Source organism: Diuraphis noxia, unplaced genomic scaffold (assembly GCF_037042655.1).
Source record: "Diuraphis noxia isolate RWA-SAM2 unplaced genomic scaffold, SU_Dnox_SAM2 contig0003, whole genome shotgun sequence".
Taxonomy (NCBI): Eukaryota; Metazoa; Arthropoda; class Insecta; order Hemiptera; family Aphididae; genus Diuraphis; species Diuraphis noxia.
The window spans coordinates 52,730,718-52,758,336 of record NW_028301713.1 but is presented as its reverse complement, the minus strand read 5'-3'; the positions used below and the strand labels follow the sequence as shown (position 1 = coordinate 52,758,336).

The window sequence follows — 27,619 nt, the reverse complement described above, 5'->3', positions numbered from 1 at the left end:
AAATAATATATTACCTAAGATTTATTATTTGAACCTTTTTTGAAAGAAAAAAAAATGAATGATTTAATCTTTTTTAACATAGTAAATGAATGTGAATTCTTAAACCTATTAGTTATTACTTTATTATGAACCGTATTTGAGTCTTACGTCTCGATATAATATAAAATGATGTTCTCATAAATATAAAGTGTGAATTAACACGATAAATATATATATATAGTATGTATATTATATACCTACATAGGAAATGTATAGAAAAATAACATTAAATATGCAATTCGCATAAATATAAAATATTTTATAATACTATTTCGTAGTAAGTAGTAATAATAGACCAAATACTAAAATATAACACCATATAGCCAGTATACCTAGCTATAGGGTACCCAGTGTACCTAGGTAGGTACAATATAAACTAATTTACTTATGAAGTACAACTGTACTAGTAATCAATTATTATAAGAAAGAAATTAATTAAAATATTATAGTATAATATAGGCATATGGATTTTTAGAAAATAGAAATAGTAAATTACAGTAAATATAACAGAATTCGATTTAGACAGTATGTAATTCAAAAATCACGAATATTTCTTATACGCATAACGCATAATATACATTGGAATAGGTTTATATAAGTTTATTTAAGTAAATAGGGTACCTATACATGCTCATTAAATTATTAGATAGTAGAATCTATTGAGCATAAAATATATGTAAAATGGAATTGCTTGACTGAATGTTTTCAGACTTTCTTTAAAATTAGTGTACCATTTGTACCTATTACTTGTGGTCAGTATAAATTTTTACGGTTATACAGTTGAAAAAAAATATAAATAACAAAATTATTATGTCATGATTTAACAAATTTACGTTTAAAAATATAAATTAATAACAATAATAGCAACATTAAAGTTTTTATAGTTTTTAAATAATAATAGAAAAAAAATGTTTTATTTTTTTACTAAAGAAATTCATATAAATCTTGTATCTTATATTTCTTATACGTCATCACTAGGTACGTGTTTTAGTTTACAAGACTTGGAATTTTTTTTAAATATGTAGTGTGTAATAATTTAATATATTATAATTTTAAATCAAAAAACTTTTTTAAAATAAATTGTTTTAACAAGTATTTATATATTTTTAAACATGTTATTACCTACATAAAATGAAAAAAACGAACTGCCACAAATTAATTATTTCGGAATTCGGAGTGAATTTCTCATCAATTTGCTTAACATAAAGACTTATATAGTTTTATGTACCTATAATAATGATTTAACGTTTATATAATAAATTATAATGTTTTGGAAAATTCTGGTAACATACCTAGTTGATATATGCATAAAGGAGTTATTTAATTAACTAAATTTGGTTTTACGTTTAATAAAGATACATAATATAAGATGTCATTATCAGCTGTATTCAAATTTCATACAATTACACAAGGCGGTGTCTTACAAATATAATATAATTTAATTATTTTATTGATCCCATCTCATATTATTAAAACCAACTATGATATTAATATAACAAACAAGTTATCCAAAATGTATGCTATAGTACCTACGTATGATAATAATATATAAAAAAGATTGTATTTTCAACATAGTATCGCATTTGTGTGCAATAAATATTTCATTGTATTTTTTTTTTTTAATTCAGTTAAAAAGATAGAATTATAGAGCAAAATAAACTATTGGCTTTTAATCTTGCCACGTCAAAATCATAGTTATGTATATAATTGTTATGCTTAAATTAATTGGTTAAAAAAATCCTTGAGTATTATTTTACGCTAAAACGTTTAAAACTAAATACCTATAGTTACCACTTATCACTTTATCAGATAATACTATATTGTATTCGTTCAGTTTATCTGTAAAAACTACAAAGAAGATTAATTAAAGTAAAATAACTCTTTGTTTTCATGTCTTAATATACCTACTTTTGTTTAAAAGTTCGTAAGTCACCCTAAAAGACTTTCATATTGTTTTAAATAAAAAAAGCAAGAGTTCAATATATATTCTTAAAGTTGCTTACTAATGTTGTTTTCTTGTATCGTCACACCTAAAAATAAATTTAATGTATAAGAAAATGAATGCCCGTTCGTGTATATAAATTATATAATTACCAAATATGGACCAAAGAAAACTTATTGTTTTATTTTTCATTACTGAATTTTCAAATACCTGTAGCTCTCGATGCAGAGTAGATTGTAAATCAGCAAAATCGTTAACGTTTTGGTTTGAAATAAATAGACCAGCATAATATTATTTTGATGCAGGATATTATTGTCATAAATCAATGCATACTCATTGAAGATGCAAATATGTGATATTGTATTATGATTGTATATAAATTGTACTATATCACAAGTGTTGTAAAAATGATGGATTGTGACAGAATAATAAGCTACCCACCTAAAATCCCAGACCCCAATATTATATTGTAAATGTTTAACATGACGATTATAACAAAATGCAATTAGGTTGTTCGCAGAGTGTATAATAATATATTGTGGAATGTATATTATATATATATATATATATATATATATATATATATATATATATATATATATATATATATACATATATTAAATATTATTTACATGATAAGTACATATAAAATATATACATACCTATACTATTGTAACTACTAACTATTATAATAACCACAACGTTTTTAAAATAGCCACTAATAAATTCATATATTTAGGATTAGTTTTATGAATAACCAACTATGACGTTATTGGCGAAATAGGCAAACAATTCTCTTGATTCCAATTGTTGGAAAATTTAAATATCACATTTAAATAAATATATTTATTGCACGCTGTTCGCGTGTTCTGGAGCCATGTAGCCTTCGTAAACGAAAATGATAAACTGATAAGTAATTACCACTACGGGATCGATGGTCTTAAAGGCAGCCCCCTCACATTTTCCGCTTTTGTTTGACTGTTTTAGAACACTATGCCGAATAGGTAGGTACCAACTTTAATAGCATTGCCATTTCTACGACGTGTTGAAAATATGAAATCCTACAAATCCGTGAAATTGAAATAATAGTTTTAAAAAATATTATGTATCTATATAAACTTATATTCATTATACATCCTACATATTGTATTGCATATAAAAATAAAATTAGATATTATGCCTAATACTTGGAGTATACCTTTATGACATATTCAATTTATTGTTTTTTTTCACCCGTATGGTCAATAACGGTAATATAAAAATTAATAAATATTTATTGGTCGCTTTTTTTTTTTTTTACTATTACTATTTACTAGGTATATAGTTTATCTGTACGCAGTATGTAGAAATTCGTATATAATATCTTAACACAATTATTATGTTGTATGCCAATTTTATATGTAATAATATATCATGATTACAATCTGACAATATAATATAATATTAATCAATTAATTTATGTATTTAGATATCTATTAATCTTTGTTGAATTTTGTTGTCACTTTTATGTTGTTAAATAAGTTAAAAGTGGGTATTCAATAAAAAGATTTTTTAGATTTTCACCTCTGCCATATCGTCACTATAATATTATCATTCGTATCGATTGGTACTAAACCTAGATCGATTTTTAACTTCAAATCAAAAAATAAATAAACGATTGAAGTTGAGATTCTTTGCATTGTTATAATTTATAGTTAATTAACTAATTTTACTATTTATACTAGTAATACTTACTATTTGTTCAAATTATTAATTCATTATACTACCAATGGTCACTAACCCCTTATGTTTTATTTCGTAAGTCATGATAGTATGTTAAGCCTATACATATAAACCTAACCGTTTGGGTTAGTATTAGTGTTTCATTTTATTTTTATGATTCAATTTTTATGACATCCAAAGTACGTAGGTACCTGTATGTATATTAAATTTATCATATGATATTTTACCACTTATTTATATGTCATGGATCACGAATCTTGAGTTACATCAACTTTGCTAGGTACTCATATCATATTCACTAGAAAAAATATTGGTTTGTATATTATGTTTTCAAAACAATAAAAAAATGTCGAATATTTTCTCAGACATTTAAAAAAAATTTAAGCAACACTTTAAAAATATTAATTTTCACAGTAATATAGTTATCGTTAATTAAGATTCTACTTTCGATTAAAGGATTTCTTGTCAATATATTGTTCAATACACCAAATCATACGAACTATTTAATTATTTTTATTAAACATTCCGTTTAAATTGTGATACGGTACAAAACACACAACACTTAAAAAGGCCGTTCTCATGGCCAACAAATATTACCGTTTGGCAAGCAAAGACCACTCAATGACTTGCACACAACTTACACAAACAATTATATTGTGCACGAGTATTTTTACACAATATTGCTGAGTGAAAATAACATTGTGCAGGATACCTGGCGACCCGTTGATCGATGTCACGTTCACTCGTCGAACACCGATACGCCCACCAACCATAACAACGCTAAGGTCGGTCGATGCGTATATAAACGGGTGCATTTGATCGATCATTATCACGGGTTTACCTTCCTTCGTTAAAAACTCGGTCCTTCTAAAATCCACTACTTTCAAATCTATTCAAAATTCTATTCGTTCCCAAACCAATTCAATGTTCTACAAAAACTCTTTCTCAAATCACGCTCACGTCCGACTTCTAGGCAAAACTCACACTCCTCCAACTACCAAACGCATAATTAAACCCTACCCACTCACCTGGGTAAATCAATAAAACTAACATAAACCTTCCAAATAAACTTCCACCCACTAGTAGAGGCATACGCCTGGAATAGTTAACGTCAAAGCAAAGCGATCATTATCAGTAATTTTCCAACCTCCAAGATATCAAGGCTATTTAAAATTTGTCGCTTGAAAACGGAGAAGACCGCCAACCACCACGCCGGAGTAGTAGAACTGCAGGAACCAACTAACGATACCAGCGAACCCCAAGACGCCGCCCGAAACCCAGCTGCCACGAGTGGAGCGACGATACGAACACCCGACACCGCTGTCCGCATACAGTGTGGAGGCCGACTACGAAGCGTCGTAATCGTCAAGGATTCTCCATGGATGCCGACTATAGCACAACCGCTCAGGATTAATTGAATCTCAATTCTGCGTAGGACGATTGACGAATGCCCTCGAAAGTCGAAGTTGTGGTGCTCACGATAAATATAGCTACCTATACCACCTTCCGACAAAGCCGACACACCATCGTCACGCCGCCGGTCGTGCGACGATAATCCGAGTGGACACAACTGTCGTCAGCATTGGTAGCCATCCCGTCAAGTGAGCTCCCGATCAGGAACGAGCGGCCAAGCCATCGGATCGAAGCCGGTATCCTAGGACGACGCAGAAGAGTCGCCGATCGCTCGGATGAACCAGCCACGCCGAGCAATCCAGCTCTACGAGACTCCGAAGATCACCGCCGGACCGGAATACCACCAAACCCGTTTTCGAGGCAAATAAAACAAATAAGTCCCCCCAAGCGAGCCTGCATAGGCCACGCTACCCGTACGGCAATACGCACTAACACCACTTATTTGAGCGGGCCGAACGTATTGGGGGATACGGTATGTGGGTACCCTACCGAACTGTGAATAAAATAACTCATTCTCCACTTTGTCAAGATGGTTTCGACCCCGTGAACCATCATCCCCATACCTTGTATATTAACATTACATAGAAATAAAAAACATGTTGATTAACCGAAATCACCCGAGTGTTACACTTTCTTTAAAGAGACGGATATTCGCCCACAGCGGCTACGTTACAATTGTCATCAAAAGATTTATTTCAAGTTGATTTATAGTAAGAGTATATACCTATTTACTTTTCACCAATAAGAAATAATGTTTGTGAAAATTGTAAAAATAATTGGTTAGTTGAAAATGATTTTTCGCAAGTTGAAAAGTTCTTTCGTAATTGGAAAAATCCTTGCAGAATTGAAAACTGTGCTACTAATATTTATTAATATTTAAAGTGCCCATATATAATTTATTAAGTGATTGATAATAGTAATATGTATCCGATTTAGCAACATATATAGTATCTGCAACTTATATCTAAGTTTTTTTGGCAATTAATAAATCTAGGAATAAGAAATTCCAGTCTTGTCAGAAAAAAAAAATTAACTTTATAATTAAAATTCTAAATTTGCGTATAAATATATAAAAATAGTTTAATAGAATATTTATATGTTAATTTAATGCGATATAGAATTTAGTTAATGTTCGGTAAAATTATATTAAAATATGATAATTGTTGTTATTAAAATTACATATTTTCCTAATAACTACAATACAGATAATACAGCATAAAGGTACCATAATTTCAATTTAATTGTGTTTTTGAAATAAATTGCAATACATACTTTTGGTACAACACATTAAACTACTAATTAATAAGAAACAAAACAAAAGTTTTCAATTTTATTTTTTTTAAACGAAAAATATATTTTAATATTTTAATCAGGGCTTTACAATTTTATATTAGTGTTTATATCAGTTTTATATTAGTGTTTATAACCACTAATCACTAACCACAAAGAATTTATTATCTTATGAAATCTAGAATTTATTTCATGAATCAAGTATAAGCTTGTAAAATTTCCATTTATTAAACGATAATAGTAATAATAACGCACTCACTACATTGAATAGTAGATGAATTGATCAGGTTTTAATTTACCAATAAGACTCATTAGAGTATTAGACACTGAAATGTTTTCTATTACATTCACTAGATCACTATATATTACATTATTAAAGTATATTATTCAATCTTGAATAGATTATTTTTGATAGAATGGATACTATGACTACCAATGAGTATATTATCTTACAAAAAAATCAATTAGATGTAAAATATAAATTCCCAATTAGAAGCGTTCAACAACATAAATACATTATGACTTTGAAAATAAAATATTTATTATAATTTCGGAATCAATTTTACAATTTTATCATTAAATGTTACTTGATGGCTTGGATGTTGATAGTGGTACCCACTAACCCCCGTTTTTCCCGAATTAAAATTCCCGGATGAATTTTTTAAGTTGTTTAGCATAGACATATAATGCACCTATATCATCGCGCGCTTGTGATACTATTGTTATGATTAGTATCGCTCGTATATCGTTGTAATTGTTGTAATCGAAAAGTCTCGTTGTTCGCGTACTATTAGTTGTGGTTATACTTTCGTTTTAATTTTCAGTGCGTTGTATTGTATAAGCTTTTTTAAATTATTAAATATTAAACATTAGGTACACTACAGGATTTATTATATTATTATTAACTTTACCAATTCATTTTTATATTTTATACGTATTATAATTTAATTATTTCAAAATATTTTATTACACTACAGGATTTATTATAATATTATTAATTTTACCTAATTATTTTTATATTTTATACGTATTATAATTTATCGATTTTAAAATATTATACATTAGGTACATTACAGGATTTATTATGTTATTATTAATTTTAATAATTCATTATTATATTTTATACGTATTATAATTTATATTCGGGAAAAAAGGTTTTGGGTTTTCGAATTTTTGGGCATAATACCATACGGGAATTTTGATTCGGGAAAAAGGTGTTCGGGAAAAAAGGTTTCGGGTTTTCGGAATTTCGGGAAAAATACCATTCGGAAAAAAATCCATTCGGGAAAAATACCGGTAACCGTTGATAGTTCTCTTGAAGTAATACCTGCAGTTGCTGATGGGTTAATTAAGGTGTTTTTGAATTTAATTAGCATATAAAGAGTATTACATAAATTAACAAAGAATGATATAATATTATATAAATTAAATAAATAATCACACAATATTTATATTTTTTTTTCGTACAAATACAAAGATCTAATGAGAGTGATTTCAACCTGACATGTTTTGTGACCATTAAATTCAAAACATCAGAAAAGATAAAACTGAAATATTGTTTTAGACATGTGAAGTTGCCATAACTTTATAAATATTACAATAAAAAAGGCAATTTGATATTATTCTCTGATTACCATCAAATGGAACATTTTTGCCTGAATTACAACTAAAACGTGTAATTTATATAATTATATATTTATTTATTTATGTGAATCAGGCAGAATTGCTTGAAAACTGTAGAAATTATTTGATATTATAGAAATGTATAAGAATATATTTATTATTACACATTTTATCTAATTAATTTCTTATTGGGAATTTGTTTGAGATATCGGAAAATATATATTATGCCAGTCTTATGCTGTTGACAAATTAATATTTTTACTTTTAAATTATTTGATCCAGAATTCGCTGTATCAGTAAATTTAATATACAATATAATTTTAAGTAAAGTAAATAATAATGAATGCAACATTTCTTACAGTACCTATTGTATATGTTTCAAAAATAATATTATAATATATTACATTATATTGTATATTTTATAATAAATAATAATATAATATAATAATATATTATATATATCGCAGTTACATTGTTGAAATACAATACGATATGATACCGAATATTCAGTTTATTATTCAGTGTAGGTACAATTACGTGTAATTAACACGTTCAATATTACAACAAGATATATTAATAAACTTGATTTAAATAATTAAACGTATATTTTCATCACAATCAGTAAATAGCTGTAATGTATGTAGTAATATATTATATTATAACATTTTATTATTTAACTGTACCAAATAATTTTATTCAAGCATTAAGTATACCTATCTACATCAGTACTTAGGTATTATATTATTTGTATTTCAATAGTATATGACGTACAATGCATATTCTGGACAGAAATATGTATCTATAAATAGTGGAACATTATATGATATATTTGTTTTAATTTACACTATATTATCGCACCATCATACATGTACTAATATATAATACATATTGTATACTAGATGATATATCAGCTTTCGATTTTTGGAACTGACCATATTTTAAAGTACTTTTTTAGAAGTGTCCTGTGGTCATAGCAACTTATTTTTTTTTCAAACGATAATCATCGAATTTTCGCAAAAATCACAAACATTGTTTGTAAAAATATTCCAGTATATTAGATCTAAAATAACTTCTGTTTTATATTATTTCAAAATTATATTTAAGGGATATTATTTTTTCGTATAGAACAATAACTTAGAAACTACTCGTTTAAGTGTTGATATAGATACAAAAACATTTGAAAAAAGAATCGTCGGCTGTTTAATAATTCAGAAAGGTTTGTTCTCTTACTCATTTGAATAGAAGATGTTTGTATAGCCACAGGATACTCCCTAAATTATATGACATATAAAATATTTTCTTAATTAAAAATTTCAATATTCATGAATTTAATCCATTATTATTAAAGAAAAAAATGGGATATTATACAAAACAAAAAACTTTCCACAAGTGTTAAACATAAACACATTATTATTTGTTTCTATTATACACAGAATTATTGTACAATGTTATATTTTGTAATTATATATTATTACGTAAAATCGTATTGCTGCATTGTAATTATAATAAATCATAGTATAGGTATAGCCGAGAAAATGACTATTCGTTCTTGCAAATAATTATTAAAAAAACAAAGACAGTGTTGTCGTTATTATAATATATAATATAAGTCAACTCAATATTATTATTGTCATATAACGTAAAAGATTAGATCCTGCCCGGTGCAGCGAATTTCAATCATCAATTTTTCCATGGTAAATATGCGGGTCACCATGTTATTATTATCATCATTATTATAATAATGTAACCACTAAGTTCATATTATACCACGTTATCGGTAGGTACCTACCTATACATAGAATTAACATATTACAATGTTTTACAGACACAGTTCTTCGAGGTCCGCACGGCTGCCACACTTGATCAACGTAATCTTGCCCGATTTGCACACGAACATTTCCACCTCGTCCCTTCTAGGCGGCGGACTATCCGCGCACGCGCCGTTCGCCGTTGTCCTGTTCGTGCACCGCGTCGAATATCCTCTTTTCCACTCAGATAATGTGGTGGATCTTACCGAGGGTGACCTCCCGTGATTTGCGTTTGATTTGCCACGAAAACGGCCGCGCCGGAAGTGCCGCAATTTGATGCGGAACTCGCGTTTGAATTTCTCCTGTAACATCAACATTATGTAACACTCTTCTCTATACTTACCGTTGTCTATTCGAAAAACAGGCATAGGTTATAAAAAAATAATAATGTATAGCTCGTCCAATCGATAACTCCAAAATAATATAAAATATTACGTTCTATCGATGTCGAGGTGGTAAAAAACGAACCATATTTACTGTTATATATCATTTCACATTTGACTTATCATTTGACACCACCTGCCAGAGCCCGGGATGTGTATATGCAAATTGATATTTGTGTGAATATGCAAACACAATATTAAAACATGATAATATATTTTATTACATTCGAGTTTATACATTTATTGGAAGTTAAAAATCAAAATGCCTATGCGATTCACTACTAACGTCCGCTGTTTTTTCATATTGTTTTCGTGGGTATCAGGATGTTTGATCTATTTTTTTATATGGTTGTAATTCAAAAACTAATCACTATATTATATACTTGAAATTTTCACCAAATGTTTATGTCAGTGATATATATATATACAGTTTAATTTTCAAAAATTTTGACAATTTTTGAGTTATTTATAGACCACTGAAATTTTTGATTTTGTTGAGAATTTTTTTTGAAGTGCCGGTAAAAAAATGTTGGACGACCAAAAAAACTTGAAAATTTAATACAAAGTTCCTTATGAGTTGTTTTTATTGTAGCTAAAAAAAATTAAAATCGTTATTCACAATTTTTTTTTTATAAGCATTTAAGGTTCAAATTTTTACGAAATCTGCCGAAAACGCGAAAATTTGCAATTAATTTTGAAGTTGAAAAAACATAAAATTTTTTGTGTTTATAACTAAGGATTAAAAATACAACACTATGTTTTCCATAAGTTTTCCTTCAAGTAGCTATAGAGAAAACTCGAAGCATCATAATAGGAAAAATTTTAAGTGCGTTTGAATTTTAAATTTTTATGAAATAGCTATAAAAAATAGTGATAGGATACTATCATTAGTATCCTAAATTTAGGTTTTATAAAGTAAAATATAATATTGTGAAATCACTAAAAATACATAGACAATAACACGGCGAGTTTTAAACATAACACTCAAAATTAAAAACTTATAATTATAAATTGATGTAGATACATAACGCAAAAATATCAGAAATTTAGTATTCAAGAAAAATAAACGTATATGCTACCATATAATGATCAATAAAAAAATTATCCATTTAATCACATACTCTAAATTTTCATTTGATCCCGTTTATTTATTATTTTTACTACTCCTTATTAGAATAACAACAATTGTTTAACATTAAACTTTTTATAAGTAATGTTCAGGTATCATACCTAACAACATTTTTTTTAAAATTATTAATCGATCATGATATTAACTTAAAATGCTTTTAAATGTCAACAACTTTTAAAACCAGTGACGTAACGTGGGTTTTAAGAAAGTGTTAGCAGAAAAACTGTTTTTATTTATTAATAATAAAAAATGTATTAGTAATTTTACAGTCAACTACATTTAATTGGTAAAAAATATATACAATTCCTTTTAACTTTATTTTACAAATTTTAACAAATTCACAAATTATAATTTTATTTAAATAATAAATCAATTCTTCTTGGTTTTTTGTAAAGTCTTCAAGAACGTCGTCATAGAAAGAATTTTGGTTTTGAACAATGATCAAAATTTTTTTTTTCAATTGATAAAAGGGATAATGCCGAAAGTCTATTTTGAGATTGTGAGTTTCTGAGATAAGTTTTAATTCTTTTTAAAGCTGAAAATCGTTCAGTGCCTGCACTTGTGGCTGCAGGAATAGTTAAAATCAATGAAGCTAATTTTGATATTTGTGATAAACTATCCGATAGGTCTTGTAGATTTAAGATATAACCAAAGTTCATAAATACTTGCTTTATGGAATTCTGCCGATGAGTACACAATAGAGAGTACACTATGTAATAGAGCAAAATCAAAATACTCTCCATATGCTTCTTTTAGTGAATTCATTGCATTAGTAGGAAATTGTTTAATATACTAATTACATTTTGAAAAATCTAGTGATGAAAAGAAATTTAACTGATTAATATCTGAAAACCTTTCATTCGTCTTTATAGTTATTGTATCTATGATTTCCAAATATAGTCTACGATACTTGGTTTTTTTATCCACAAAAACTTCGGTAACTTTTTGCCTTTTAGATCTAGATGGTGTCTTGGAGCTTAAACAACGTTCCGATTTTTCTCAAGTACCCAAGTACTGTCAAAATCATTTCTCATAATCTATAAATGATTAACAAAATCTAAAAAATTTTCGTTACAGTAAGTCATGTCAAATATTTACATTATATTAAAAATAATTGTTGCTCGGGGTAAAATATTTCCGAATATTAAAATAAAAAAAATTAAATAAAAATTTTGAATTGTTTGACAAAATCCTCTTGCATACAATAATGTTTCACTATCCCATAGTTTTAAATTAAAACTAAATTTTCACTCATAAATGTAAAAACGATTTATCTTTGAACAATATACCTAATTATTTTTGTGAACCTAAATCAGAAATATATTAATATATAAGTTATATATATATATATATATATGTATATTAATATATAATATTTATAATTTATCGTATTTATAATTTCTATACTAAAATTTAAATATTGCTTAAGTTAAAAAAAAAAGATTCAACACTTAATTTAGAACATTTAAAAATCAAAGATATTATGTGTTTGCCACCTGCTGGGCACTTCCTATCATATCTGTTCAATGTTCATATTCATAATCATTAACCACATATCCTAACATTTTTAAGAAAAATATTATACCGATAATATGATTTAAAAAAAATAAAATAAACATTTAGTAATTGAAATATTTTTCATTATTGATTTATAAAAATAACAATAAACGGCCGAACGGTCTCTATCATGTTAGTAAAATAACATATCTGCTATAAATGAATAATATATTATTATTGTGTTGTAAAATTTAATATTGATATTTAATTTATGAGCCAACTGAGATTTTACGACTATTTTTTGGTGAGTAAATATAAATTTCAAGGGTGAATACATAAATAATTAAAGTAAAGTTTATTCTTTTGAAAATAATTTATAGATTAAATACATTTGAGAAAAACAATAACAATACGAAATATCTTAATAATTTAAATAGTTTCTCCGCTCGATTAGAAAAATCCATATTTATAGAGCTAAAACAACATCTATTACAACGTAATATTTCATGTTCTAATAAGTTTATCATAATATTTTTCATTATTTTCATTGAAATATCTTTTAACAATACAATAATAATTAATAGTACTTACGTTGTATATTCCATAGATAAATGGGTTGTAGCAGCTGTTGCTCATTGCCAGCCAGTCACAACAGAAGAATACGATGTTTATGTAACGAAACCTAAAATAATATGAGCTTCAAAATTACTTGTACATCCAGAAATTAAGTATCGATAGATTAATAGTGATTTACTGGTTTATTGATGGGAATATATCTTGAAGCACGTTATATGTTTGTAATGGCAACCAACATAAAACGAACAATCCAACCACAATAACTAACATCTTTATAACCTGAAAAATCACCAAGCAGGTATGAAAATTTAATTTTGAAATCTTATATACTTAGCTTAATATTATTTTACATAACACAAAATTGTGTAGAAATAAAAACAATTGTTACATCTATAAGTATATTAATCGGATGTTATGTTCTTATTAATTTTGTATAATTAAGACACTAAGACAAATTATCAAGAAAAAACAGATATGTTTTATTTTAATCATCACATTATTTGTATATTTACATACCTATTAATAAAATATCATATTATCATGCGTATCATAATTTTAATTCCATTATTCACTTTTATTAAGCTTGATTAATATTAACTTGCCACACAGAAATAGCATTAATTATAGTGTTGTTAATTTTTATACTCACGATAATATTTTCATGTAGAAATCATCTTTTGTAAAATGTTTATACATTTACAAGAATTATTTATGAATCCAAGAATTTTCTTTGCTCACAAATGTTAACTAATTTGAATTTATTGAATAGTGCTTAGCTTTATGAAGAATATACTACTAGAAATGAGATTAGTGTTTCGCATCATTTGGAAATCACATTTGTGTCGTTCAATTGGTCATACATACAGTTCAAGCCATTTCAGTTTTATCAATTATTTATCAATGGTATTATAAATGTTAATAATCAAACTGATTGCAATATTATGTACTATTTTATTTTTTATTTTTATTATTTATTTATTTATTTTTATTGTCTTCAACCGAAAGTTTCTATAGATCAACAATTAATTTAATGAAAATATAAGGATATGGCATTAATATAAATCATAATATGGCTTTGAAAAACCCATATAAATACCGAATTAACCAAGTATATTAAGCACTAGCTGTCCCGACACGGCGTTGCCCGCGTATTAGTTTGTTTTTTGGCATTTTCGTAGGCCGTGTATAGTGTTATTACTTATTAGTTATTATGTACCTATGAGAAAATAATTTTTTTTTTTATTTGTAGTTTATTAGTGGTTTTGGAGAATATTCATATAATGTCACTAATAATAATTAATAACCCTCGGGATTAAGGATAGAACATAGTCTGCAATTTTATGAGTAAATTACAAAGTTATTTATTGATAACATAAACAAATATATTTTTATAAATGATATACGTTTTAAACTATTTTAGATTCTGAACGATGTGATGAATGTATTGATTTTACAATGATGTGTGATTTTTTTTTTTTATTGTAAGTGTGTGGGAATGTCTATGGCTGAGAGATGAATGGAGCACTGTGAAAGATGACGGCCCATAAAAATAACAAAACACCAAATATTAATTTTTTTGAATTCATTGTATTTTTTATATCTTAACTAATAAATTTAAAATTACATCTCTATCATAAATTATATGAATTAAAAAAAAATATTGTCAGTCTCTTAGTGCGATGGAGTGTACGATATTTTTAGTTAATCCATATTTAGCCAACACAAACAAACTGGATGGTTTACCCACGCGAGAACATGTCACGTATAATTGTCCGTGTGAAAAACATGGTGTGCCCAGATCTAAGCCACAAACAGTCATCGTTTGGCCTTGGGACTTATTGATTGTCATTGCGAATGCCAATCTGATTGGAAATTGAACCCGTTTGAATTCAATTCGGACATCTGTAGTGATAATAGGGATTCGTGGTAGTAATACATCTTCTACGCGAAACTTGCCATTCAAAATGCTGGCTTCGATAACGTTTTTCATCAATTTTTAATAACTAATCGCGTGCTATTGCACAGCCTTGGTGGGTTCAAATTACGTAGCAAAATAATAGGAGAAAAAGCTCGCGACACCGTAGAATGACGTTGTCCTGACCGCGTCTAATCATCATACGATACGCATAATAAGCTTTCGAGCTAACGTTCTTGTTTGTTTCGTCTACTGTAATAATATATTCATAAGTATTAATTCAAATTAAGTAATGATGTTCACAATGAATGAAGTACCTGTTACGGGATCCCGTTGTTTAATATTTATGCAATATCCGTCTTGTCCCTTCCAGAACATTAGCGGATATTGGAGAGCGTCGTATGAACGACGTGTACAGGCATCAGCAATGAACTCAATAATATTATTTATTCTTCGAATCACGATTTCTCGTGAAGCTGTACGGTCGCCAACCATGATTCCAGCAACGTCGTCAACTACAGGTGCATTGAATCTACGAATGTGCTCTCCAGCTGGTGTTTTATCAGGATTGATGACAATTGCGTGATTGTCACTTTGTAATTTGTGCATGTGTGATTTGAATAATTTCAAAAATTCATTGAGCTCATTCAATAAAGCGCCCAGATCACCGCCGATGCGCCTGGAAAAAGGTGAATTAAGGTTATTGTAACTACAACGTGCATCCACGCGATTGGCAAGTGCGCTTTCGGAGTCCTCACCACCCATAAAGTAAATTTGTAAAAATGTATGTGGTTCGTTTGGCATTGGTAGCAATGAGCCCATTCTATGATAAACTTGGCCTTTGATTTTGAATGTTGAATTAAATTGTTGACCATTTGCAGCATTATTTTCAACTATTTCTGTTGCTCCGAACGATGTCATTTGGAAATATGAATTGAATGTTCGAATTGACTTCAGGAACAGGTTAGAATCTGGATCCGTACCGATAAGTAAACCGTTCAATGGTTCAGGTGGTGTTTCAATTTCCGGTAGTTGCACTTTTCCTGACGCGCAACACATACCGGCTGGCTCATTTTTGAACTTCAGCGCATTACAATGTGGACATTCCTTGTCCACAGCACCAATCTCTACTTTCGAATGAGCGTAATATTCAATATCGGACCCATACCCGAATGCTAGACGAAGGAATGAATTGGATGTAAATGCTCTATGTACTTGTTGGCGTTGTCGGTCATTTGCTCTGCGTGTGTTAACTACGAATTGACGCGATTCTAATCGTCTTATTTGATTTTGTTCAGCTTGTGTCTCACGCAATCGCACCATGTTCACACGTACATTTTCATTGTTCGGTTGGATTTGTACGTCATTTCTTAGTGCTCTTCTATCTCGCATGCTTGTACTTTTGGTCGTTCGATGAGCCAAATCAGACCCCTTGTGTCTTGCTGGCATTGTACAAAATACACAAATCGATACAATTAAAGTTCATATTAAACTAAATTAATTAATGTATGTTTATATCTATGGAAGTACGTCAGACGACAGCGGCGACAACGGCGGCTGATTGGTTAGTGTGGCCATTGATTAAATATATGAAACAGCGATTAAATATAAAGAATAAAAATAAATAATAATAATAATTTAATACCAACGGCATTTCTATAAAAAAAAAAAATGTCGTAGGTTAAAAAAAATCCCTGTATGAGCCACCCTTTAAATAAAAATAGGGGTGTGAAAATAGTTTAAATCACTTTCTGAGACCTACTTAATATACACAACAAATTTCATGAAAATCGGTCCAGCCGTTTCGGAGGAGTTTGGTAACAAACATTGTGACACGAGATTTTTATACATATATTAGATAAAATTCAACAATTATCATGTCCTACTTCATAGAAATCATCCAGAATAAATACTCCAATGTCTTACAAATTTATAATGACGCATCTAAATCTCAGTATGGAACTGGCTTTGCAATCATCAAAGAAGAAACCAAAATCCTACATAAGCTTCTTCCGGAGAGCAGCATTTTCACAGCAGAAAACTACGTCGTCTTAGAAGGAATCAAACTAACAAACTTGACCACTTCAAATAACAATATTTTAATAGTAAATGATTCATTTAGTGCTCTCCTAGCACTCAAAAACCTCTCTCGACAAATTAAACAAAATATACATAAACATACAAAAATGCACCCAAAAATGGCTCTATCTCCATAATTTAAACAGACGACAAGAAGTCACTCTAGCCAGAGTGCGAATTGGACATTCTTTTCTGACCCATTTATTCTTAATCAAAAAATATCCACCAACCATATGTAATAAATGCCAAGAACATCTAACCATTCAACACATCATGAGTGTATAATCATCGCTGAGTATAGCCCCGGCCTATATGTAATATTATGTATACACGATTTAGAGTGAACAAACGTTTTGATTCTTAACTTCAATATTAAATTTCCTGTTAGGAAATCGGTTATCTAGTTTACAAATTTTTAAGATAAAAATTAAAAATGCCTTCAATTATTTACCAGGATCCCGATGGATATGGGTGTTATCTTTATAGTGCATAAATGATCATGTTAAGTTGTGGTTTGATTAATATGAAGATAAAAAAAAAAATATAAATAAAATGACTTATTAACGTATAATATTTTATGTCAATCGATAAATAAATAAAATATAAATCAATTACCTATGTTATCATTGGTCGGAGATTGAATCACCGAATTTATTTACTTGTTGATTAAAAACGATTAAAAACATATAGAACGAATTAAATAGGCATTATTTTTCTACAATGTACAGTTGATAAAATGTAAATCAGAGATTTGAATCTAACTGTTCAGTAGCACCACTCTTATTATCAACTGCTTCAGAAGAGTTGAGTTTATGGAGAGCTTATTTAGTCAATATCTCTTTACATCGATGACGCTATAAATACAGACAAGTGGTTAACAAGTTATATATTAATGAATACTTAAACACAGTTAATTTACTATCGTATCGAGGTAGCGAATTAAATAAATGATTTACTATAATATACTGGTACATGTCTCATTTTTCTTTATGACATTTTTACAAAGGAACTGAACTGATTTCACAGGGTCCATGTTTCATCATTTATTGAAATTTTAAGTATATAAAAATAAATATTTAAAGGGAGGTAGTAAGATATGTTCCGAACTCCCGACTTACCAAACTTTTACAAGAGTTGAACAATAATCATATATAAGCCTGAGTTCGCTGTTCTATATTTACATTCAAAAACTACCCACTTCGCACTTAGTGCACTATCTGTACTTGTATCTGTCCAACATTATGTATTACGACAGTCAAATAATATATTAAATTAAAAATATAGTATCTTAATGTAAATGTTTAGTATTGGTGCATTTAGAAGGAAAGAATCATCTGACAGGCCACATCTTTGTTCAAAATCGTTTTTCGAATGCAATGATTCGTCATTTAAATTAAATTTAACACATATACATCTCAATGACTCAGCTAATCAATCGACATCTACAACTGTACACTGAACATCACAGTGATTATTATTTGCATCGCCTTTTCTGTAATGAATGTATAAAATGTTGTATACCACGATCAGCTTACCAAATTATCATGAAAATGTTTAAGAATCGAAAATATACATTTTGTAAAATATTTGAAGTATGTTAGCTTGCTGATTGTTGAGAAACCAATTCCTTTTAAATTCAATACTGAAGTATGCAGTTTTTGAACGTATAGATTCGGATTTATTAAACTGTATACATACATAGTGTTTGATAAAGTATGTTAAATATGCATTATATTGTTACCATCGGGACTTTTAACAAATTATTCGGCTCAAAAAAACAATCAAAAATTTGAAACAATGTCGATTACAATGGAACTGTTGAAACTTGTAATAATGATTATGTGATTTTGAAAAATGTAGAATGTTTTAAACCAATCCATTTTTTAATATTAAAAGTTGGTTTATTTTTATTTTATTTTTGAACTTAAGCAATAATAGAAAAATATGATTTGTATTAAATAAACTATAAATGACTAGTTAATGCAATTGTCCACTGATAAATTGAGTTACCTATTTAATATTATTGTACATAATCTTACCTAGCAATAGTTCATAAAAAATAAGAAATAAAATAAAAAATGATTAGTTGTAACTGCTGTAATATTCAATCGCAATAAGAACAAAATATAACATAATAATAAACTATTTTAATCTACTCGTATATTTTATTGATATTTTTTGCACTAAAAATATAATATTTGATTTAATAATTTACCCATCTAAATAATTTAGTTTGAACCACATCTTAGTTCAGCATTCTTAAGAAGCAATGAAAAATGAACATATAGTGTACTTTATACACTCAGGTAATAGTATCCGTCATTATAACTGTATTTTATTACCGTAATAGTACTTTTCATCCGAATTCAGTTTAATATTTTTATTATTTTTATTTTGTAATATAAAATATATTAACATTATAATTTTCTCCAACAAGATTTTCTATTGGGTTATAATAATATTATGTAAAACTTAAAAAAAATTGATAGTAAAAAGACCACTATTAAATTAATATTAATCTAATCGTCAAGTGTTCATGATTATTATTTTCTAAATAATTTATGTAGTAAAAAAATACAAATATATTTATGTAATATGTTATGAGATTTACTTTTTTAGTAAAATTACAATGTTTGTTCAATTACTACTAAAAATTCTAAACAAAATGATTTAAGTATCCCAATGCCGGTTAAATTCATTAAATGTAAATAAAAATACATATTTCAATTTGACAGTTGTTAAAATTGCTTATCATCGGATTTTGTTTTTGACAGTAAAATAGAGAGGGTCAATTAAAAATAAACTTTTTCCATTTTTCAAATACATTTTCAGGGCAGCTTTTTTTTCTCTAATTTTTAAATATTTTAGGTAATATGGATTTATTGAAAAATAGGTAAAAAAAAAAACGATAAATTAATTTCTGATATTGAAAACTTTCTGTTTAAAACGTTAGTTATATATTTTTAAGTTTAAAGACATTGATTAAATGCTCCTTTTCCAAAAATGTTCTCTTTTGAATAAAACACTGGAATAAGCAAATTTTGAAAAAAATAAATCAATTTTCATCAAACTGCACTATTTCCTCCAATACTAATAGTTTTATCCTTTCAACAAATCGAATTATTTTTGATATTATTGATTTTTGAGATAACGATATAAACCTTATTAAATAATGTGAAACGTTTTGTTGATTTACTAGTTTGATAATCCACTAAGGAACTTTTAAGACCATACAATAATAATATAGCCATAGTGCTTAACTTCTCGGGGGATCTTCTCATAAAGCCTAAAATAATTATAATATTATACTGTCATATATTACATATAGTAATTTGCAAATATTATACAATATATGGACGGTACAATAATAATAAGAGTTAGATATTATCATAGTAAGTTATTAATGTAGCCAATGTAGTCAAGAATAAAGTAGCGAATGTACAGATGCCAAATGATAATTATTATTTGACCATTTTAAATTTGATTTTGATTTCTGACAAATACGAGTGAGTCACGCTCCTGTGAAAAAGTGTGTGCAATGGTCGTACGTGGAAATCTAGTACAATCGCAACAAGGACGAGTGAATTATTTTATGTTTGTTGTAAATCGATAATAAAAGACGTGTTTCCGACCAAAAACTGTGTAGAATTGTATTAACTAATAGTGTTGACCCAATTGGTTTCGGAGAGAGTCATTATAATTTAAAACACACGATTAGCGTAAAACGATGGCAGGTTTAGCACGTGTCACCCTGGATATAAGTGATAATAGTATAAGACAATATTGTACGTTAACTAGTTATAATGTAGTCAGTTACTTTGAAAATGCGTATACATAGATTAAGAAAAATCGTGTATACGTTTTTTTGTGATATAACAATAGGTTTTATCTATAATGTACTCAAAAACTCAATAGATGAATTTATAACGTAGGCCGAATAATTTATTTCAACTACATTTGTTTATATTTTGATTTTGATACATGTTAATATATTATTTAGATAAAAATATTTGCTTCCACACAGACTATTACATGTTAGTAAGAAATAATATTTTCGTTTCAAACAAAAGTTTGTATCGGAACAGCTAATACATTAAATAATTGAAAATATAGGGTCTGTAAGAGTGGTTTCAGACAAATTGACAACCGGGACTTTTGACATCCGACGGTTTTGCCGATATCGGAATTTTTGTATCCGATATTTTTAGAACACGGACAATATTGACACCGAGCGATTACGATTACGATTACGATGGCGATAATCGTGAGTAGGTAAGTACTTATAGACATTAGGCAATAGTTATTAGTTACTAGTTAGTGTCTATAGTCTACAGTCTGTACTCAGTTTTATTTAAAAGTAATAGATTCATAATATTCATTCAATATGGACTCAGAATGTTCCGATATCATTGAAATAATTAAAACAAAAGTAATAATTAATGATTATATTTATGTATTTCAATAAAAAAAGTAGGCGATGGGCTTAGATATACTTGTGTTCAACGAAAGAAACATTTTGTAAAAGTAGTGTAACAATAAATTCGTCCAAAACCAAAATTTTAAAATTTCAAAAATATTTTCATAATCCTGATTCTGCTGAAGCTGAAGTATGTCGTGCCTTAAATTCGATGAAAGAAAAAATTATAAAAAATTTTGATATTCTTTCTAAAGTGTACGCAAAAGAAGTTACCAAATTAACAGCTGAAATTAATGAAAATAATGAAAAAAGAAATTTAAGGAGAATCCGTAACAATTCATATCCTACGATTCCTTCCAAAGAATTCGTATCAGAGGGTAAATGGACGATGACAGCAGAACCTAATCAGCAAAAGTTTTTATCAATTAAATCAAATGAACTAAGGCTTAAACATATATGTTAATCTTCTTCATTCAAAACAAATACTGAAATTATTAGTTTTTTAAAAAACGTATCCTATGTAATTAAACATTAAATTATTTAAATATATCTTTTATTTTTATTAACTATTATTTATATTTATATTAATTAATGTTTACAAAATCATTTATCCCTTCATTTTATTAGAATAAATTTTTGAATTATATTATTATATTATACGATTATACGCTGATTATTCAGTATTTATAAATTTTATTTTCGGTGTCAATTGTCCTATTATTGGGTGTCAAGTGTCTCGGGTGTCAAATGTCCTAGATTCGTAAGAGTATAATTGAACCAGATGATTGGTAATAAATAAATAATTTAAATATGAAATATCGTGTTGGCGTGTATTAAAAGATTACACATTCAGACAAATAAGAAGTAGCAGTACCTCATTTATACTAAAACAAATAGTTTGGTTTGTATTATGTTAACTGAATATTATTATTAATTAGGTATTACTTCTCGTTATATAATATTATAATATAGAATCAATGGTTGTTTGAAAACAAAATATATTGATTATTGATTTAATACTTCCACTACCTAGCACTATAATATGTATTGAACAGCTCGCGGACTAATAATAAATCGAACCGAGTAAATAATGAGATTTTAAATTTTGCATGATACGATATAAATTATTTTCTTGAGACGTGAAAAAATGATTTATTGTCAAAAGTTTACACAACTTAGCATTGCTAAACCGTTATTAACGTTTTGTAACGGTAGTTACAAATTTATGTTAAAACCGTATATACCTGCCTACCTACAACAGCTGTAGGTGTTTTAAGAGCGTTCATTGTCTGCAGCAGTATTAAAATGAATGACATCAAAGGGCTATCATTTTCAACGAGTATGTAATCGCAGTAATAGCACACTCCAGTTCCGTTGAATTAAATTTAAATTTATGTGGAGGAACCTGAAGTTAAGTGCCCAATCTTTACCGTATCTTTATCATATCTAACCATAATAGCGTAGGGAGCTATAAAACTATATACGTACTTTTATAGAAACGCATTAATTAGATAATAATTATTGAAAATATAATAAATTATTACTCAACAGTCAACAAGCACTAATTCTCCCTGCAAAGATTAACCGCCTAAATATAATGTCGGGTGCCCTATAACTGTATAGTTATTACTTATTAGTCATACTGTATTATATTGTTGTGAAGGATGTATTGAATACTTACTAATTGAATTGACCCAAAATGCGTCAAGTCAAATTTTTTCAGAAAGTAATTTATTTTATCATAAAAATGTTATGCTATGCTGCATTTATAGAGCGAATGTATTTATATATATATATATAAAGTATCGTATAGACGGATCATGAACTTTTAGAATGAGTTAAACTCGTATAATAGTTTATTATGTATTATAATAGTATTATTTCGATTTAATCATTTAGCTTACACATTTTATGAATAGAGCACTAAGTGCTAGTATAGTTTTCTCAATTTAGAGTGGAGCGATGAATACATTTTTTTAAGGTTTTTTTTTACTTCAACCCTTTCATAAATAATCAATTCTAATATATATATATATTACGTCACGTATATAATATAGGAAATATTGGAAATATAAATGAGACTGTTTCGTGGTGACATATTCGTCTACGTCCTCATCGATCCACTTATGAGTGCATTGAGGTTAAATTGATACTGCGGCTCAGTGTTTGCTCGTCACTTTTATTCAAATCCAACACCGTGCATAATTTTTTCATTTGATTCTCTATAGTGTGCATTTCCTACTCCTCTATACTCATGCTCCCATTGTATCATCAACCTTGTGTTTAAAGTGGCAGGCCCTGTCAACTCATCGTGTGATTATTGTTATAAATGCATGTAAGCTGTGTTAAATAAAAATAATGTTTCTGACTTTCTCCTATTCAGATAATACATAATAATTAAACGAGAAAAAAATGATATTGGAAGATAACTTACTGACGTACGTAGATAACTGTTAGTTAAACAAATCATGCGTTTAAAATAATATGGTAATTGTATAAAAATATCAGTCATATATATACGTCTTGTATTATTGTGTTTCAAAAGTTATTAATTTCAATGGATTCCAATTTAAATTGAAGTTAATTATATACTATATACAGGGTGATCCATTTAAGTGGGTACACTAATTATCTCGAAAAATATTAACTTTTAGGTTTATGTTTTTCTAAAACTGTTTAATATTTTAATTTTTTCACCTTATATCTATTGATGAAACCAATATCAGCTTTTGATTTTCAAATAGTTTCATATAATTCAAATATTATGAATTAATAAAACCATTTTTTTTTTTTTTTGAATTTAAGTGTTTACATTTTTGTTTTTCGTTGATTGCTTTGTGAGATACAGCTCCTCAAAGTATTAGTGATTTTTACTATTTTTTCAATAATTGTTAAGATCAGGAGCTTTTGATAAATTCGATATCACTAAATATAAGGTAACAAAATAAATAATAATTAAGATTACTATTGTACTTTGAACCCTTATCGTTTATTAACTTATCGACTAATTATTGGACTAATTGGATTTATTTTGTTACCTTGGATTTAGCGATATCGAATTTACCAATAGCTGGTCTTTACAATAATTGGAACAATAGTAAAAACCAGTAATACTTTGAGGAGCTGTATCTTATAAACCAATCAACGAAAAATAATAATTTTAAGACGTAAATTCAAGGAAAAATGGTTTTATGAATTCATGATATTTTAATTATATGTTAACATTGAAAATCAAAAGTTTATAGTGATTTCATAAATAAAGGTGAAAAAAATTTTAATATTATACGGTTTTAGAAAAACATAAACCTAAATTTATTTTGACATGTACATAATTATAAGACACAAAATGTCCAAAAATTTTACATATTTATTTTGTATGTTAAAATTAACAAATTTTTTTTTCTTTCTTTCTAATTATATAAATTAATCCAACGCTAATGGCCCATAGTTGTCGAAGTGGAAATTCTTTGTAAATTTCAAGACCAATAAAAAAAAACCTAAATTTAAAAAAAAAAAATGAAAAAAGTTAATAGTTTACGAGATAATTAGTGTACTCCCTCAAATGGATCACTCTGTATAGTTAAATTTTATTACATTAACTAAATTGAAACATATATTTTTCTCTATCTTAAATCAATAAGTAATTTTTTTTTCACTGATGTTACAAACAGCAAACATATCTGTTTTATGTATATTTTTATAATTACTAAACTAAATTAAATTGTTAGCAGAAATCATAATTTAATTTAACTACGAAAATTATAAGGCTTACTAAACAATCTACAAAACTTCAAATTTATTATTTAGTCTAAGCACGTACTAATATGATATAGTTTATTGACTATTATTGCTATATTTTTATTAATAGCGAAATATAGAAAATTACCTATATTATTGTTCTATGATTATAATAACATAAAAATGTTGTTTTATAAACATTACGCAAAGTACACTATATACTATATAGGTATTATCCATTTCATGAAATGGATGTCCAAATAATGTATTTTTGTCAAAATTCATGAACTGGACAAATTTCATCATCTTGATATCCAGTTCATGAAAAGAGTGGTTTCACTATGTGAATACGACATACATAAATTTTATCCACAGACCAGAGTCATCAACACATTTATCTTATAAGTAGGGCTGGGATTTTAATGCCCTAAAAAATTTCAAAAAATGCCCTTAAAAAAATGCAAAAATGACTTAAAAAACTCAAAAAATGCATTTAAATTATATTTATTATAGGTTAAAAATTAGAAAATAAATTTAAATTATACTACGACGACGGAGTACTAATTGGTTACAAATTCAGTAATAGTTATCTAAGCCTAGCTATGATAAAATTGTTATCGACGATAACTTGTACCTATGTATGTATGTATGGTGTAATAAAAATAATAATTCATAATAGGTATGATAAAATGGTGATAATTTTCAGGGAAAACCCTAGCTATGATGAAATATATGAATATATGATACTACATATATATAATATATATATACTGTATATATAATTTATTATTCGTACCGTCAGCAGTTTGCCGAAAGTTTTTTGTGAATCGCAACAATTTTCGTTCATTTTATGAAGAAATTATGAAAAATGCTCTAAAAACCAAGAAAATGCACTAAAAACATAAAAAAATGTCCAAAAATGCATTTAAGAATTAATTTTGTCAAAAAATGTAAAAAAAATAAAAAATAAAAAATACTTTAAAATAATCAGTATCACCCAAAACACATTTTATACTTACGGATCAACATTTCAAAACATCAGAAAAAAAGATGCCTTTGCATCAAAATCCCAGCCCTACTTATAAGTTATCGTAAAAAATATGAATGGTCTTATATTGCCTTATAATTATTTTCCTTCATTAAAAATACAGATACCTGATTCATCATATTAATATATTATTATAAACGTATATATTGTTTTAATACATCTTGGTGGAGTGATTTCACAATGATGTGTGTGTTTTTTGTGTCTATCTGTACGTTGCATAGTTGAAATAATGCTTCAATCTTCAATTATGATTGTAGCTTCCGATAGACAATGGGATCTAGTTAAAACTTTTGACTGATCACAATTGAAAATTACTAGTATTTTTCAAAATAATGGTGTTAGATTAAAATAAAATTGTGGAAATTTGCAAAACCAATTTTCGTTATAATCGATTTTCATATTTTCTGCTCAACTCAAAAACAAATAATCGTAGATACCGCTCTGTTCAGAATCATTTTTGTATCCAATAATTTATCAGTTTTTCTCCTCATTAAGTTCAAATTGTACAAATTTGTCCATTAGACAAGATCCATTAAAGTGACTTATTTGATACGAGGTACACTCTACCATTATATAATTGTACAGCATATGGGTTATCTACTTCCCTCCCTTTTGAACATTAAACCCCAACTAAATATAGATACCCCAAGTTGATATTTACAATATAATGAAAAAAAAGGAACAATAAGCAAATTTTACAATACCAAAATATAACATTACAAATATGACGAAAAAAGCCACCCAATGATGGTACTACTTATTTTGAGTATTTATCTGCTAGGTTTCATGCATCCAGTAGACCATGACACCAGTTTATTTTAAGACGTCTAACAGGATTACCAGGAATTGTAGCAACTACTAGGTTTTTTAGAAGTGGGTAATTGGGTAATTTACTGTGGAAACGCTCATAGTATAGGTTTGCTATATTTTGAACGGATTTCATCTTGAAGTTTTGATGTATGGAGTGGTTAGAGATATAAGGTGGATCATTAAGTAGTTT

The 27,619-nt window shown here is 27.6% G+C and overlaps 2 protein-coding genes and 1 pseudogene across 4 annotated transcripts in view; all 3 read right to left on the bottom strand.

Annotated features, from left to right (window-relative positions):
* Positions 1 to 9,419: 9,419 nt before the first annotated feature.
* LOC107173315 (neuromedin-K receptor) overlaps positions 9,420 to 27,619 on the bottom strand; it is a 76,756-nt gene continuing 58,556 nt past the window's right edge. For 2 of the 3 annotated variants that reach the window (XM_015523812.2, XM_015523829.2), the window contains 3 exons: positions 13,601 to 13,701; positions 13,438 to 13,528; positions 9,420 to 10,139 (listed from right to left, as the gene is read on the bottom strand). In XM_015523812.2, coding sequence (XP_015379298.2) covers positions 9,849 to 10,139; positions 13,438 to 13,528; positions 13,601 to 13,701 — 483 coding nt within the window. In that variant the 3' untranslated portion in view covers positions 9,420 to 9,848. Of the gene's footprint in view, positions 10,140 to 12,216; positions 12,387 to 13,437; positions 13,529 to 13,600; positions 13,702 to 27,619 lie in introns of those variants that run through there. The other variant, XM_015523838.2, reaches the window with a different exon arrangement.
* LOC149057522 (uncharacterized) lies at positions 11,727 to 12,126 on the bottom strand (annotated as a pseudogene).
* On the bottom strand, positions 15,091 to 16,780 carry LOC149057521 (uncharacterized). Its single transcript, XM_089223793.1, has 2 exons — positions 15,655 to 16,780; positions 15,091 to 15,589 (listed from the first exon to the last, which is right to left on the bottom strand). Exons 1-2 carry the CDS (start codon positions 16,727 to 16,729, stop codon positions 15,459 to 15,461), a joined length of 1,206 nt encoding a protein of 401 aa, XP_089079919.1. The 5' UTR covers positions 16,730 to 16,780; the 3' UTR covers positions 15,091 to 15,458.